The sequence below is a fragment of the Puntigrus tetrazona genome, unplaced genomic scaffold (assembly GCF_018831695.1).
Source record: "Puntigrus tetrazona isolate hp1 unplaced genomic scaffold, ASM1883169v1 S000000001, whole genome shotgun sequence".
In the NCBI taxonomy this organism is placed as follows: Eukaryota; Metazoa; Chordata; class Actinopteri; order Cypriniformes; family Cyprinidae; genus Puntigrus; species Puntigrus tetrazona.
In genome coordinates, this window is record NW_025047681.1 from 2893518 (window position 1) to 2906368 (window position 12851).

General features: G+C 44.5%; 2 protein-coding genes across 83 annotated transcripts in view; both read left to right on the plus strand.

Moving 5' to 3' along the window:
• The window catches only part of LOC122331512 (trichohyalin-like), a 590129-nt gene that overhangs the window by 468377 nt on the left and 108901 nt on the right, over positions 1-12851 (plus strand). The window lies entirely within an intron of this gene.
• LOC122331570 (cilia- and flagella-associated protein 251-like) overlaps positions 1-12851 on the plus strand; it is a 68808-nt gene that overhangs the window by 41128 nt on the left and 14829 nt on the right. For 8 of the 34 annotated variants that reach the window (XR_006248197.1, XR_006248205.1, XR_006248203.1 and 5 more), the window contains 2 exons: positions 1676-1735; positions 4285-4321. Coding sequence is in view for 16 of the 34 variants with exons in the window: in XM_043229100.1 (XP_043085035.1) it covers positions 1676-1735; positions 2223-2282; positions 4285-4344; positions 6900-6959; positions 7449-7508; positions 9508-9567; positions 10061-10120; positions 12122-12181; positions 12671-12730 (540 nt within the window). In the remaining 18 variants the exon portion in view is untranslated. Of the gene's footprint in view, positions 1-1675; positions 1736-2222; positions 2283-4284; positions 4345-6899; positions 6960-7448; positions 7509-9507; positions 9568-10060; positions 10121-12121; positions 12182-12670; positions 12731-12851 lie in introns of those variants that run through there. The other 26 variants (XR_006248198.1, XR_006248206.1, XR_006248207.1 and 23 more) reach the window with 14 other exon arrangements.

Sequence of the window (12851 nt, forward strand, 5' to 3'; positions counted from 1 at the left end):
GGGAAATGGAGCCCGGTTAATACTCTGGTGAGGCCTCTCTCTGGTGGTGCGGAGGAGATGGCCCAGTAACCTCCAGCGTAACAGAGCCCCCCGCTGCAAGTCTCAAGTAGAAAGCCTCACTCACTGGCTTGGGGTGTATACAGGGTTGGGTCGGCGATGACGGTTGGCCTGATGCACCTGTCGATGGGTGGCTTGCTGTAGGTGAATGTGAGCGCGGTTCCAGTCCTCCTCGCTTTGTTGAAGCCAGTCTATGACTGAGGGTAAATCGGTTGGCTCTCATGACCAAGGGAACAAAGGGGGTTGAAATCCTAAGATGCACTTGAATGGAGTCAAGCCCACTGGCACAGGTTTACGCAGGGAATTTTGTGCATATTCAACCCAGAAGAGGTAACGACTCCAGTCATGGGGCTTTAGCTGGCAGTAGGAATGGAGGAAACTAATGACTTCCTGATTGAGGGGTTCGGTTTGGCCGTTAGATTGTGGATGGTAACCAAGGTGAGACTAACATTAACGTTGAGGTGTTGGAAGAATGCGGTCCATACTTGGGATGTGAACCGGGGTCCTCTGTCTTCTGTACAATGTCCTCAGGTAGACCATAGTAACCAAACGGCAGGTTTTAGAGAAACGGTCCACAGTGGTGAAAATGGTCGCGTTGCCTTGAGAGTTGGGCAGATCAGTGATGAAGTCTAGGCAATGTGGCAATGTGTGACCAGGGTAGTCGTGCAATGTGTGACCAGGGTCAGTCGGGAAGAATGTGTGACCAGGGTCGACGGGTAGAGGCAGTGGCTGGAAGGAATTCAGTGGGCCACCAGTAGCGATTCCTCACCAACTGGAGTGTCGCAGTGATCCCAGGGTGGTCGGAGCTCAGGGTGTGGTGGAGCTGAGACAAGAGGCGCTGACGTAGCGGTTCAGGTACAGAGATTACACCCGGGGTGGTGTTTTGTTGATTGAAGTGGTTGATCTCTGTGATTAGGTGCCATTGGAAGGGTGCTAGAAGCATACAGTCAGGAGGATGTTCCCAGGTTCGATGGGTGGATCACTTACTTCGGTTTGTCGCGATAAGGATTCGGCCTTGGTGTTCTGTGACCCTGGTCGGTAAGTCACGGTGAATTGAAACGAGTGAAAAAAATTGGGCCCACCGCGCTTGGCGAGGTTAAGATGTTTTGCCTTGTGTGGGTATTGCAGATTCTTGTGATCGGTTATTACAGTGAAGGGGTGAGTTGCCCCTCTAACCAGTGTCGCCATTCCATGGCCAAGAGTTCATGATTTCCTACATTGTAGTTTGCATTCTGGTGCCGACAATTTGCTAGAGAGAAGAAAGCGCGATGGATACATTTCGGCCAGATTTCTATGGTGCTGCGACAAAACAGCTCCTACTCCTGTGCTGGAAGCGTCGGCCCGACAATGAAGGGTTCCTCTGGATTGGGTGTCGTAGTATAGGGGCTGAAGTGAAGTGTAGCTTCAGGTTCTCAAGAAGGGTGGATGAAGCACTTAGCCAGTTCCTCCTTAATGTAGGTATTCATGGCCATTGGTGAGACCTCCCTCTGGTGGTGCGGAGGAGATGGCCCGGTAACCTCCATCGTAACAAAGATGTTGCACCACATGACTATTGGTTGAACTGTGTTGTTTAAATTTGTTGTATGACACTGTAATCTTTTTTGTTTGTTTTTCTTAGTGATGCTGAAACAGCTGAAGTCCTCCAAGGTAACAAGGAAAAGGAACAATGTCAAGAAAGGTAAAAAAGAAAAAAAAAAGAATATAATTTTATTTAAATGATTAAAATAGCTTATAGAAAATTTTTCATGATGAAAAATGTAAAAATTGCACAGCTTCTCCTAATAAATTGTTAATTTCTTTAGTTATATAATTTATCATTTGAACAAGACAACAACAACACACAGATGGAACGTGTGTTTTGTTTTGTTTTATGTCATTTTATATACTTTTCTGTGATTTATCAGCGATAATTACTTTGCAGACAATGGGACCGGTATAAGCCTCCTGGCTTTCAAGTAGTATAAGCTTAAGCTGTGTGGAGTATGCTTTTAAGTCATGAAGTCCAACTCTACAAGAACTTTACTTTAGGTGTATTTATGCAGAGACGTTACACCACATGACTATTGGTTGCACTATGCTGTTTACATAGTTTTTATCTAAGAAATTGTACAATTTTTATTCATCAACAAGACATACTAAAAGTTGTTTATATTTGTTTTTCTAAGTGAAGAGGAACAAGCTGTAATGATCCCAAAGGAGAAGGAAAATGAAAAACTTCAACAAAGTTATAAGAAGAAAAAAAGTATATAATTTAATTTTAATTACTGAAATATTTTATAGACAAAATTCATTTTAGGGTGGAATACCCTTTTAAGTGATGAATTTTTCAAACACTCTACTTTAAGATTATTTGTGCAAAGATTGTAATGAAGCACTAGGCTGAGTGGGATCCATATGCAGCTTTATTGGAGCGGTTGTACAGATCGGGTCAAAACGATGGCAAGGAAGCAAGGAGACAATCCAAAAATCAGAAAAGATGAGCAGAAGGTCAGGGGCAGGCAGAGAACAATCAGAGAGCAGAGGACAGATGTGCGTAATCAGCCCCAGGTAAGAGGCAGTAAGGAAATGGAGCCCGGTTAATACTCTGGTGAGGCCTCTCTCTGGTGGTGCGGAGGAGATGGCCAGTAACCCCAGCGTAACAGAGCCCCCGCTGCAAGTCTCAAGCAGAAAGCCTCACTCACTGGCTTGGGGTGTATACAGGGTTGGGTCGGCGATGACGGTTGGCCTGATGCACCTGTCGATGGGTGGCTTGCTGTAGGTGAATGTGAGCGCGGTTCCAGTCCTCCTCGCTTTGTTGAAGCCAGTCTATGACTGAGGGTAAATCGGTTGGCTCTCATGACCAAGGGAACAAAGGGGTTGAAATCCTAAGATGCACTTGAATGGAGTCAAGCCCACTGGCACAGGTTTACGCAGGGAATTTTGTGCATATTCAACCCAGAAGAGGTAACGACTCCAGTCATGGGGCTTTAGCTGGCAGTAGGAATGGAGGAAACTAATGACTTCCTGATTGAGGGGTTCGGTTTGGCCGTTAGATTGTGGATGGTAACCCAAGGTGAGACTAACATTAACGTTGAGGTGTTGGAAGAATGCGGTCCATACTTGGGATGTGAACCGGGTCCTCTGTCTTCTGTACAATGTCCTCAGGTAGACCATAGTAACCAAACGGCAGGTTTTAGAGAAACGGTCCACAGTGGTGAAAATGGTCGCGTTGCCTTGAGAGTTGGGCAGATCAGTGATGAAGTCTAGGGCAATGTGTGACCAGGGTAGTGGGTGCAATGTGTGACCAGGGTCGACGGGTCGGGCAATGTGTGACCAGGGTCGACGGGGTAGAGGCAGTGGCTGAAGGAATTCAGTGGGCCACCAGTAGCGATTCCTCACCAACTGGAGTGTCGCAGTGATCCCAGGGTGGTCGGAGCTCAGGGTGTGGTGGAGCTGAGACAAGAGGCGCTGACGTAGCGGTTCAGGTACAGAGATTACACCCGGGGTGGTGTTTTGTTGATTGAAGTGGTTGATCTCTGTGATTAGGTGCCATTGGAAGGGTGCTAGAAGCATACAGTCAGGGAGGATGTTCCCAGGTTCGATGGGTGGATCACTTACTGCCGGTTTGTCGCGATAAGGATTCGGCCTTGGTGTTCTGTGACCCTGGTCGGTAAGTCACGGTGAATTGAAACGAGTGAAAAAATTGGGCCCACCGCGCTTGGCGAGGGTTAAGATGTTTTGCCTTGTGTGGGTATTGCAGATTCTTGTGATCGGTTATTACAGTGAAGGGGTGAGTTGCCCCCTCTAACCAGTGTCGCCATTCCATGGCCAAGAGTTCATGATTTCCTACATTGTAGTTGCATTCTGGTGCCGACAATTTGCGAGAGAAGAAAGCGTGCGGATACATTTCGGCCAGATTTCTATGGTGCTGCGACAAAACAGCTCCTACTCCTGTGCTGGAAGCGTCGGCTTCGACAATGAAGGGTTCCTCTGGATTGGGTGTCGTAGTATAGGGGCTGAAGTGAAGTGTAGCTTCAGGTTCTCAAGAAGGGTGGATGAAGCACTTAGCCAGTTCCTCCTTAATGTAGGTATTCATGGCCATTGGTGAGACCTCCCTCTGGTGGTGCGGAGGAGATGGCCCGGTAACCTCCATCGTAACAAAGATGTTGCACCACATGACTATTGGTTGAACTGTGTTGTTTAAATTTGTTGTATGACACTGTAATCTTTTTTGTTTGTTTTTCTTAGTGATGCTGAAACAGCTGAAGTCCTCCAAGGTAACAAGGAAAAGGAACAATGTCAAGAAAGGTAAAAGAAAAAAAAAAAAAAGAATATAATTTTATTTAAATGATTAAAATAGCTTATAGAGAAATTTTTCATGATGAAAAATGTAAAAATTGCACAGCTTCTCCTAATAAATTGTTAATTTCTTTAGTTATATAATTTATCATTTGAACAAGACAACAACAACACACAGATGGAACGTGTGTTTTGTTTTGTTTTATGTCATTTTATATACTTTTCTGTGATTTATCAGCGATAATTACTTTGCAGACAATGGGACCGGTATAAGCCTCCTGGCTTTCAAGTAGTATAGCTTAAGCTGTGTGGAGTATGCTTTTAAGTCATGAAGTCCAACTCTACAAGAACTTTACTTTAGGTGTATTTATGCAGAGACGTTACACCACATGACTATTGGTTGCACTATGCTGTTTACATAGTTTTTTATCTAAGAAATTGTACAATTTTTATTCATCAACAAGACATACTAAAAGTTGTTTATATTTGTTTTTCTAAGTGAAGAGGAACAAGCTGTAATGATCCCAAAGGAGAAGGAAAATGAAAACTTCAACAAAGTTATAAGAAAAAAAAAGTATATAATTTAATTTTAATTACTGAAATATTTTATAGACAAAATTCATTTTAGGGTGGAATACCCTTTTAAGTGATGAATTTTTCAAACACTCTACTTTAAGATTATTTGTGCAAAGATTGTAATGAAGCACTAGGCTGAGTGGGATCCATATGCAGCTTTATTGGAGCGGTTGTACAGATCGGGTCAAAACGATGGCAAGGAAGCAAGGGAGACAATCCAAAAATCAGAAAAGATGAGCAGAAGGTCAGGGGCAGGCAGAGAACAATCAGAGAGCAGAGGACAGATGTGCGTAATCAGCCCCAGGTAAGAGGCAGTAAGGGAAATGGAGCCCGGTTAATACTCTGGTGAGGCCTCTCTCTGGTGGTGCGGAGGAGATGGCCCGGTAACCCCCAGCGTAACAGAGCCCCCCGCTGCAAGTCTCAAGTAGAAAGCCTCACTCACTGGCTTGGGGTGTATACAGGGTTGGGTCGGCGATGACGGTTGGCCTGATGCACCTGTCGATGGGTGGCTTGCTGTAGGTGAATGTGAGCGCGGTTCCAGTCCTCCTCGCTTTGTTGAAGCCAGTCTATGACTGAGGGTAAATCGGTTGGCTCTCATGACCAAGGGAACAAAGGGGGTTGAAATCCTAAGATGCACTTGAATGGAGTCAAGCCCACTGGCACAGGTTTACGCAGGGAATTTTGTGCATATTCAACCCAGAAGAGGTAACGACTCCAGTCATGGGGCTTTAGCTGGCAGTAGGAATGGAGGAAACTAATGACTTCCTGATTGAGGGGTTCGGTTTGGCCGTTAGATTGTGGATGGTAACCCAAGGTGAGACTAACATTAACGTTGAGGTGTTGGAAGAATGCGGTCCATACTTGGGATGTGAACCGGGTCCTCTGTCTTCTGTACAATGTCCTCAGGTAGACCATAGTAACCAAGCGGCAGGTTTTAGAAAGCGGTCCACAGTGGTGAAAATGGTCGCGTTGCCTTGAGAGTTGGGCAGATCAGTGATGAAGTCTAGGGCAATGTGTGACCAGGGTAGTCGTGCAATGTGTGACCAGGGTCGTCGGGCAATGTGTGACCAGGGTTGTCGAAGAGACGGGGTAGAGGCAGTGGCTGAAGGAATTCAGTGGGCCACCAGTAGCGATTCCTCACCAACTGGAGTGTCGCAGTGATCCCAGGGTGGTCGGAGCTCAGGGTGTGGTGGAGCTGAGACAAGAGGCGCTGACGTAGCGGTTCAGGTACAGAGATTACACCCGGGGTGGTGTTTTGTTGATTGAAGTGGTTGATCTCTGTGATTAGGTGCCATTGGAAGGGTGCTAGAAGCATACAGTCAGGAGGATGTTCCCAGGTTCGATGGGTGGATCACTTACTTCCGGTTTGTCGCGATAAGGATTCGGCCTTGGTGTTCTGTGACCCTGGTCGGTAAGTCACGGTGAATTGAAACGAGTGAAAAAATTGGGCCCACCGCGCTTGGCGAGGGTTAAGATGTTTTGCCTTGTGTGGGTATTGCAGATTCTTGTGATCGGTTATTACAGTGAAGGGGTGAGTTGCCCCTCTAACCAGTGTCGCCATTCCATGGCCAAGAGTTCATGATTTCCTACATTGTAGTTGCATTCTGGTGCCGACAATTTGCGAGAGAAGAAAGCGTGCGGATACATTTCGGCCAGATTTCTATGGTGCTGCGACAAAACAGCTCCTACTCCTGTGCTGGAAGCGTCGGCTTCGACAATGAAGGGTTCCTCTGGATTGGGTGTCGTAGTATAGGGGCTGAAGTGAAGTGTAGCTTCAGGTTCTCAAGAAGGGTGGATGAAGCACTTAGCCAGTTCCTCCTTAATGTAGGTATTCATGGCCATTGGTGAGACCTCCCTCTGGTGGTGCGGAGGAGATGGCCCGGTAACCTCCATCGTAACAAAGATGTTGCACCACATGACTATTGGTTGAACTGTGTTGTTTAAATTTGTTGTATGACACTGTAATCTTTTTTGTTTGTTTTTCTTAGTGATGCTGAAACAGCTGAAGTCCTCCAAGGTAACAAGGAAAAGGAACAATGTCAAGAAAGGTAAAAGAAAAAAAAAAAAGAATATAATTTTATTTAAATGATTAAAATAGCTTATAGAGAAATTTTTTCATGATGAAAAATGTAAAAATTGCACAGCTTCTCCTAATAAATTGTTAATTTCTTTAGTTATATAATTTATCATTTGAACAAGACAACAACAACACACAGATGGAACGTGTGTTTTGTTTTGTTTTATGTCATTTTATATACTTTTCTGTGATTTATCAGCGATAATTACTTTGCAGACAATGGGACCGGTATAAGCCTCCTGGCTTTCAAGTAGTATAGCTTAAGCTGTGTGGAGTATGCTTTTAAGTCATGAAGTCCAACTCTACAAGAACTTTACTTTAGGTGTATTTATGCAGAGACGTTACACCACATGACTATTGGTTGCGCTATGCTGTTTACATAGTTTTTTATCTAAGAAATTGTACAATTTTTATTCATCAACAAGACATACTAAAAGTTGTTTATATTTGTTTTTCTAAGTGAAGAGGAACAAGCTGTAATGATCCCAAAGGAGAAGGAAAATGAAAAACTTCAACAAAGTTATAAGAAGAAAAAGTATATAATTTAATTTTAATTACTGAAATATTTTATAGACAAAATTCATTTTAGGGTGGAATACCCTTTTAAGTGATGAATTTTTCAAACACTCTACTTTAAGATTATTTGTGCAAAGATTGTAATGAAGCACTAGGCTGAGTGGGATCCATATGCAGCTTTATTGGAGCGGTTGTACAGATCGGGTCAAAACGATGGCAAGGAAGCAAGGAGACAATCCAAAAATCAGAAAAGATGAGCAGAAGGTCAGGGGCAGGCAGAGAACAATCAGAGAGCAGAGGACAGATGTGCGTAATCAGCCCCAGGTAAGAGGCAGTAAGGGGAAATGGAGCCCGGTTAATACTCTGGTGAGGCCTCTCTCTGGTGGTGCGGAGAGATGGCCCGGTAACCCCCAGCGTAACAGAGCCCCCCGCTGCAAGTCTCAAGTAGAAAGCCTCACTCACTGGCTTGGGGTGTATACAGGGTTGGGTCGGCGATGACGGTTGGCCTGATGCACCTGTCGATGGGTGGCTTGCTGTAGGTGAATGTGAGCGCGGTTCCAGTCCTCCTCGCTTTGTTGAAGCCAGTCTATGACTGAGGGTAAATCGGTTGGCTCTCATGACCAAGGGAACAAAGGGGGTTGAAATCCTAAGATGCACTTGAATGGAGTCAAGCCCACTGGCACAGGTTTACGTGAGGGAATTTTGTGCATATTCAACCCAGAAGAGGTAACGACTCAGTCATGGGGCTTTAGCTGGCAGTAGGAATGGAGGAAACTAATGACTTCCTGATTGAGGGGTTCGGTTTGGCCGTTAGATTGTGGATGGTAACCCAAGGTGAGACTAACATTAACGTTGAGGTGTTGGAAGAATGCGGTCCATACTTGGGATGTGAACCGGGGTCCTCTGTCTTCTGTACAATGTCCTCAGGTAGACCATAGTAACCAAACGGCAGGTTTTAGAGAAACGGTCCACAGTGGTGAAAATGGTCGCGTTGCCTTGAGAGTTGGGCAGATCAGTGATGAAGTCTAGGGCAATGTGTGACCAGGGTAGTCGTGCAATGTGTGACCAGGGTCGTCGGGCAATGTGTGACCAGGGTCGACGGGGTAGAGGCAGTGGCTGAAGGAATTCAGTGGGCCACCAGTAGCGATTCCTCACCAACTGGAGTGTCGCAGTGATCCCAGGGTGGTCGGAGCTCAGGGTGTGGTGGAGCTGAGACAAGAGGCGCTGACGTAGCGGTTCAGGTACAGAGATTACACCCCGGGGTGGTGTTTTGTTGATTGAAGTGGTTGATCTCTGTGATTAGGTGCCATTGGAAGGGTGCTAGAAGCATACAGTCAGGGAGGATGTTCCCAGGTTCGATGGGTGGATCACTTACTTCGGTTTGTCGCGATAAGGATTCGGCCTTGGTGTTCTGTGACCCTGGTCGGTAAGTCACGGTGAATTGAAACGAGTGAAAAAATTGGGCCCACCGCGCTTGGCGAGGGTTAAGATGTTTTGCCTTGTGTGGGTATTGCAGATTCTTGTGATCGGTTATTACAGTGAAGGGGTGAGTTGCCCCCTCTAACCAGTGTCGCCATTCCATGGCCAAGAGTTCATGATTTCCTACATTGTAGTTGCATTCTGGTGCCGACAATTTGCGAGAGAAGAAAGCGTGCGGATACATTTCGGCCAGATTTCTATGGTGCTGCGACAAAACAGCTCCTACTCCTGTGCTGGAAGCGTCGGCCCGACAATGAAGGGTTCCTCTGGATTGGGTGTCGTAGTATAGGGGCTGAAGTGAAGTGTAGCTTCAGGTTCTCAAGAAGGGTGGATGAAGCACTTAGCCAGTTCCTCCTTAATGTAGGTATTCATGGCCATTGGTGAGACCTCCCTCTGGTGGTGCGGAGGAGATGGCCCGGTAACCTCCATCGTAACAAAGATGTTGCACCACATGACTATTGGTTGAACTGTGTTGTTTAAATTTGTTGTATGACACTGTAATCTTTTTTGTTTGTTTTTCTTAGTGATGCTGAAACAGCTGAAGTCCTCCAAGGTAACAAGGAAAAGGAACAATGTCAAGAAAGGTAAAAGAAAAAAAAAAAAAAAGAATATAATTTTATTTAAATGATTAAAATAGCTTATAGAGAAATTTTTTCATGATGAAAAATGTAAAAATTGCACAGCTTCTCCTAATAAATTGTTAATTTCTTTAGTTATATAATTTATCATTTGAACAAGACAACAACAACACACAGATGGAACGTGTGTTTTGTTTTGTTTTATGTCATTTTATATACTTTTCTGTGATTTATCAGCGATAATTACTTTGCAGACAATGGGACCGGTATAAGCCTCCTGGCTTTCAAGTAGTATAGCTTAAGCTGTGTGGAGTATGCTTTTAAGTCATGAAGTCCAACTCTACAAGAACTTTACTTTAGGTGTATTTATGCAGAGACGTTACACCACATGACTATTGGTTGCACTATGCTGTTTACATAGTTTTTTTATCTAAGAAATTGTACAATTTTTATTCATCAACAAGACATACTAAAAGTTGTTTATATTTGTTTTTCTAAGTGAAGAGGAACAAGCTGTAATGATCCCAAAGGAGAAGGAAAATGAAAAACTTCAACAAAGTTATAAGAAGAAAAAAGTATATAATTTAATTTTAATTACTGAAATATTTTATAGACAAAATTCATTTTAGGGTGGAATACCCTTTTAAGTGATGAATTTTTCAAACACTCTACTTTAAGATTATTTGTGCAAAGATTGTAATGAAGCACTAGGCTGAGTGGGATCCATATGCAGCTTTATTGGAGCGGTTGTACAGATCGGGTCAAAACGATGGCAAGGAAGCAAGGGAGACAATCCAAAAATCAGAAAAGATGAGCAGAAGGTCAGGGGCAGGCAGAGAACAATCAGAGAGCAGAGGACAGATGTGCGTAATCAGCCCCAGGTAAGAGGCAGTAAGGGAAATGGAGCCGGTTAATACTCTGGTGAGGCCTCTCTCTGGTGGTGCGGAGGAGATGGCCCGGTAACCCCAGCGTAACAGAGCCCCCCGCTGCAAGTCTCAAGTAGAAAGCCTCACTCACTGGCTTGGGGTGTATACAGGGTTGGGTCGGCGATGACGGTTGGCCTGATGCACCTGTCGATGGGTGGCTTGCTGTAGGTGAATGTGAGCGCGGTTCCAGTCCTCCTCGCTTTGTTGAAGCCAGTCTATGACTGAGGGTAAATCGGTTGGCTCTCATGACCAAGGGAACAAAGGGGTTGAAATCCTAAGATGCACTTGAATGGAGTCAAGCCCACTGGCACAGGTTTACGCAGGGAATTTTGTGCATATTCAACCCAGAAGAGGTAATGACTCCAGTCATGGGGCTTTAGCTGGCAGTAGGAATGGAGAAACTAATGACTTCCTGATTGAGGGGTTCGGTTTGGCCGTTAGATTGTGGATGGTAACCCAAGGTGAGACTAACATTAACGTTGAGGTGTTGGAAGAATGCGGTCCATACTTGGGATGTGAACCGGGTCCTCTGTCTTCTGTACAATGTCCTCAGGTAGACCATAGTAACCAAGCGGCAGGTTTTAGAAAGCGGTCCACAGTGGTGAAAATGGTCGCGTTGCCTTGAGAGTTGGGCAGATCAGTGATGAAGTCTAGGGCAATGTGTGACCAGGGTAGTCGTGCAATGTGTGACCAGGGTCGACAGGGGTAGGGCAATGTGTGACCAGGGTCGACGGGGTAGAGGCAGTGGCTGAAGGAATTCAGTGGGCCACCAGTAGCGATTCCTCACCAACTGGAGTGTCGCAGTGATCCCAGGGTGGTCGGAGCTCAGGGTGTGGTGGAGCTGAGACAAGAGGCGCTGACGTAGCGGTTCAGGTACAGAGATTACACCCCGGGGTGGTGTTTTGTTGATTGAAGTGGTTGATCTCTGTGATTAGGTGCCATTGGAAGGGTGCTAGAAGCATACAGTCAGGGAGGATGTTCCCAGGTTCGATGGGTGGATCACTTACTTCGGTTTGTCGCGATAAGGATTCGGCCTTGGTGTTCTGTGACCCTGGTCGGTAAGTCACGGTGAATTGAAACGAGTGAAAAAATTGGGCCCACCGCGCTTGGCGAGGGTTAAGATGTTTTGCCTTGTGTGGGTATTGCAGATTCTTGTGATCGGTTATTACAGTGAAGGGGTGAGTTGCCCCCTCTAACCAGTGTCGCCATTCCATGGCCAAGAGTTCATGATTTCCTACATTGTAGTTGCATTCTGGTGCCGACAATTTGCGAGAGAAGAAAGCGTGCGGATACATTTCGGCCAGATTTCTATGGTGCTGCGACAAAACAGCTCCTACTCCTGTGCTGGAAGCGTCGGCCCGACAATGAAGGGTTCCTCTGGATTGGGTGTCGTAGTATAGGGGCTGAAGTGAAGTGTAGCTTCAGGTTCTCAAGAAGGGTGGATGAAGCACTTAGCCAGTTCCTCCTTAATGTAGGTATTCATGGCCCTTGGTGAGACCTCCCTCTGGTGGTGCGGAGGAGATGGCCGGTAACCTCCATCGTAACAAAAGATGTTGCACCACATGACTATTGGTTGAACTGTGTTGTTTAAATTTGTTGTATGACACTGTAATCTTTTTGTTTGTTTTTCTTAGTGATGCTGAAACAGCTGAAGTCCTCCAAGGTAACAAGGAAAAGGAACAATGTCAAGAAAGGTAAAAGAAAAAAAAAAAAAAGAATATAATTTTATTTAAATGATTAAAATAGCTTATAAAGAAAACTTTTCATGATGAAAAATGTAAAAATTGCACAGCTTCTCCTAATAAATTGTTAATTTCTTTAGTTATATAATTCATCATTTGAACAAGACAACAACAACACACAGATGGAACGTGTGTTTTGTTTTGTTTTATGTCATTTTATATACTTTTCTGTGATTTATCAGCGATAATTACTTTGCAGACAATGGGACCGTATAAGCCTCCTGGCTTTCAAGTAGTATAGCTTAAGCTGTGTGGAGTATGCTTTTAAGTCATGAAGTCCAACTCTACAAGAACTTTACTTTAGGTGTATTTATGCAGAGACGTTACACCACATGACTATTGGTTGCACTATGCTGTTTACATAGTTTTTATATCTGAAATTGTACAATTTTTATTCATCAACAAGACATACTAAAAGTTGTTTATATTTGTTTTTCTAAGTGAAGAGGAACAAGCTGTAATGATCCCAAAGGAGAAGGAAAATGAAAAACTTCAACAAAGTTATAAGAAGAAAAAAAGTATATAATTTAATTTTAATTACTGAAATATTTTATAGACAAAATTCATTTTAGGTGGAATACCCTTTTAAGTGATGAATTTTTCAAACACTCTACTTTAAGAT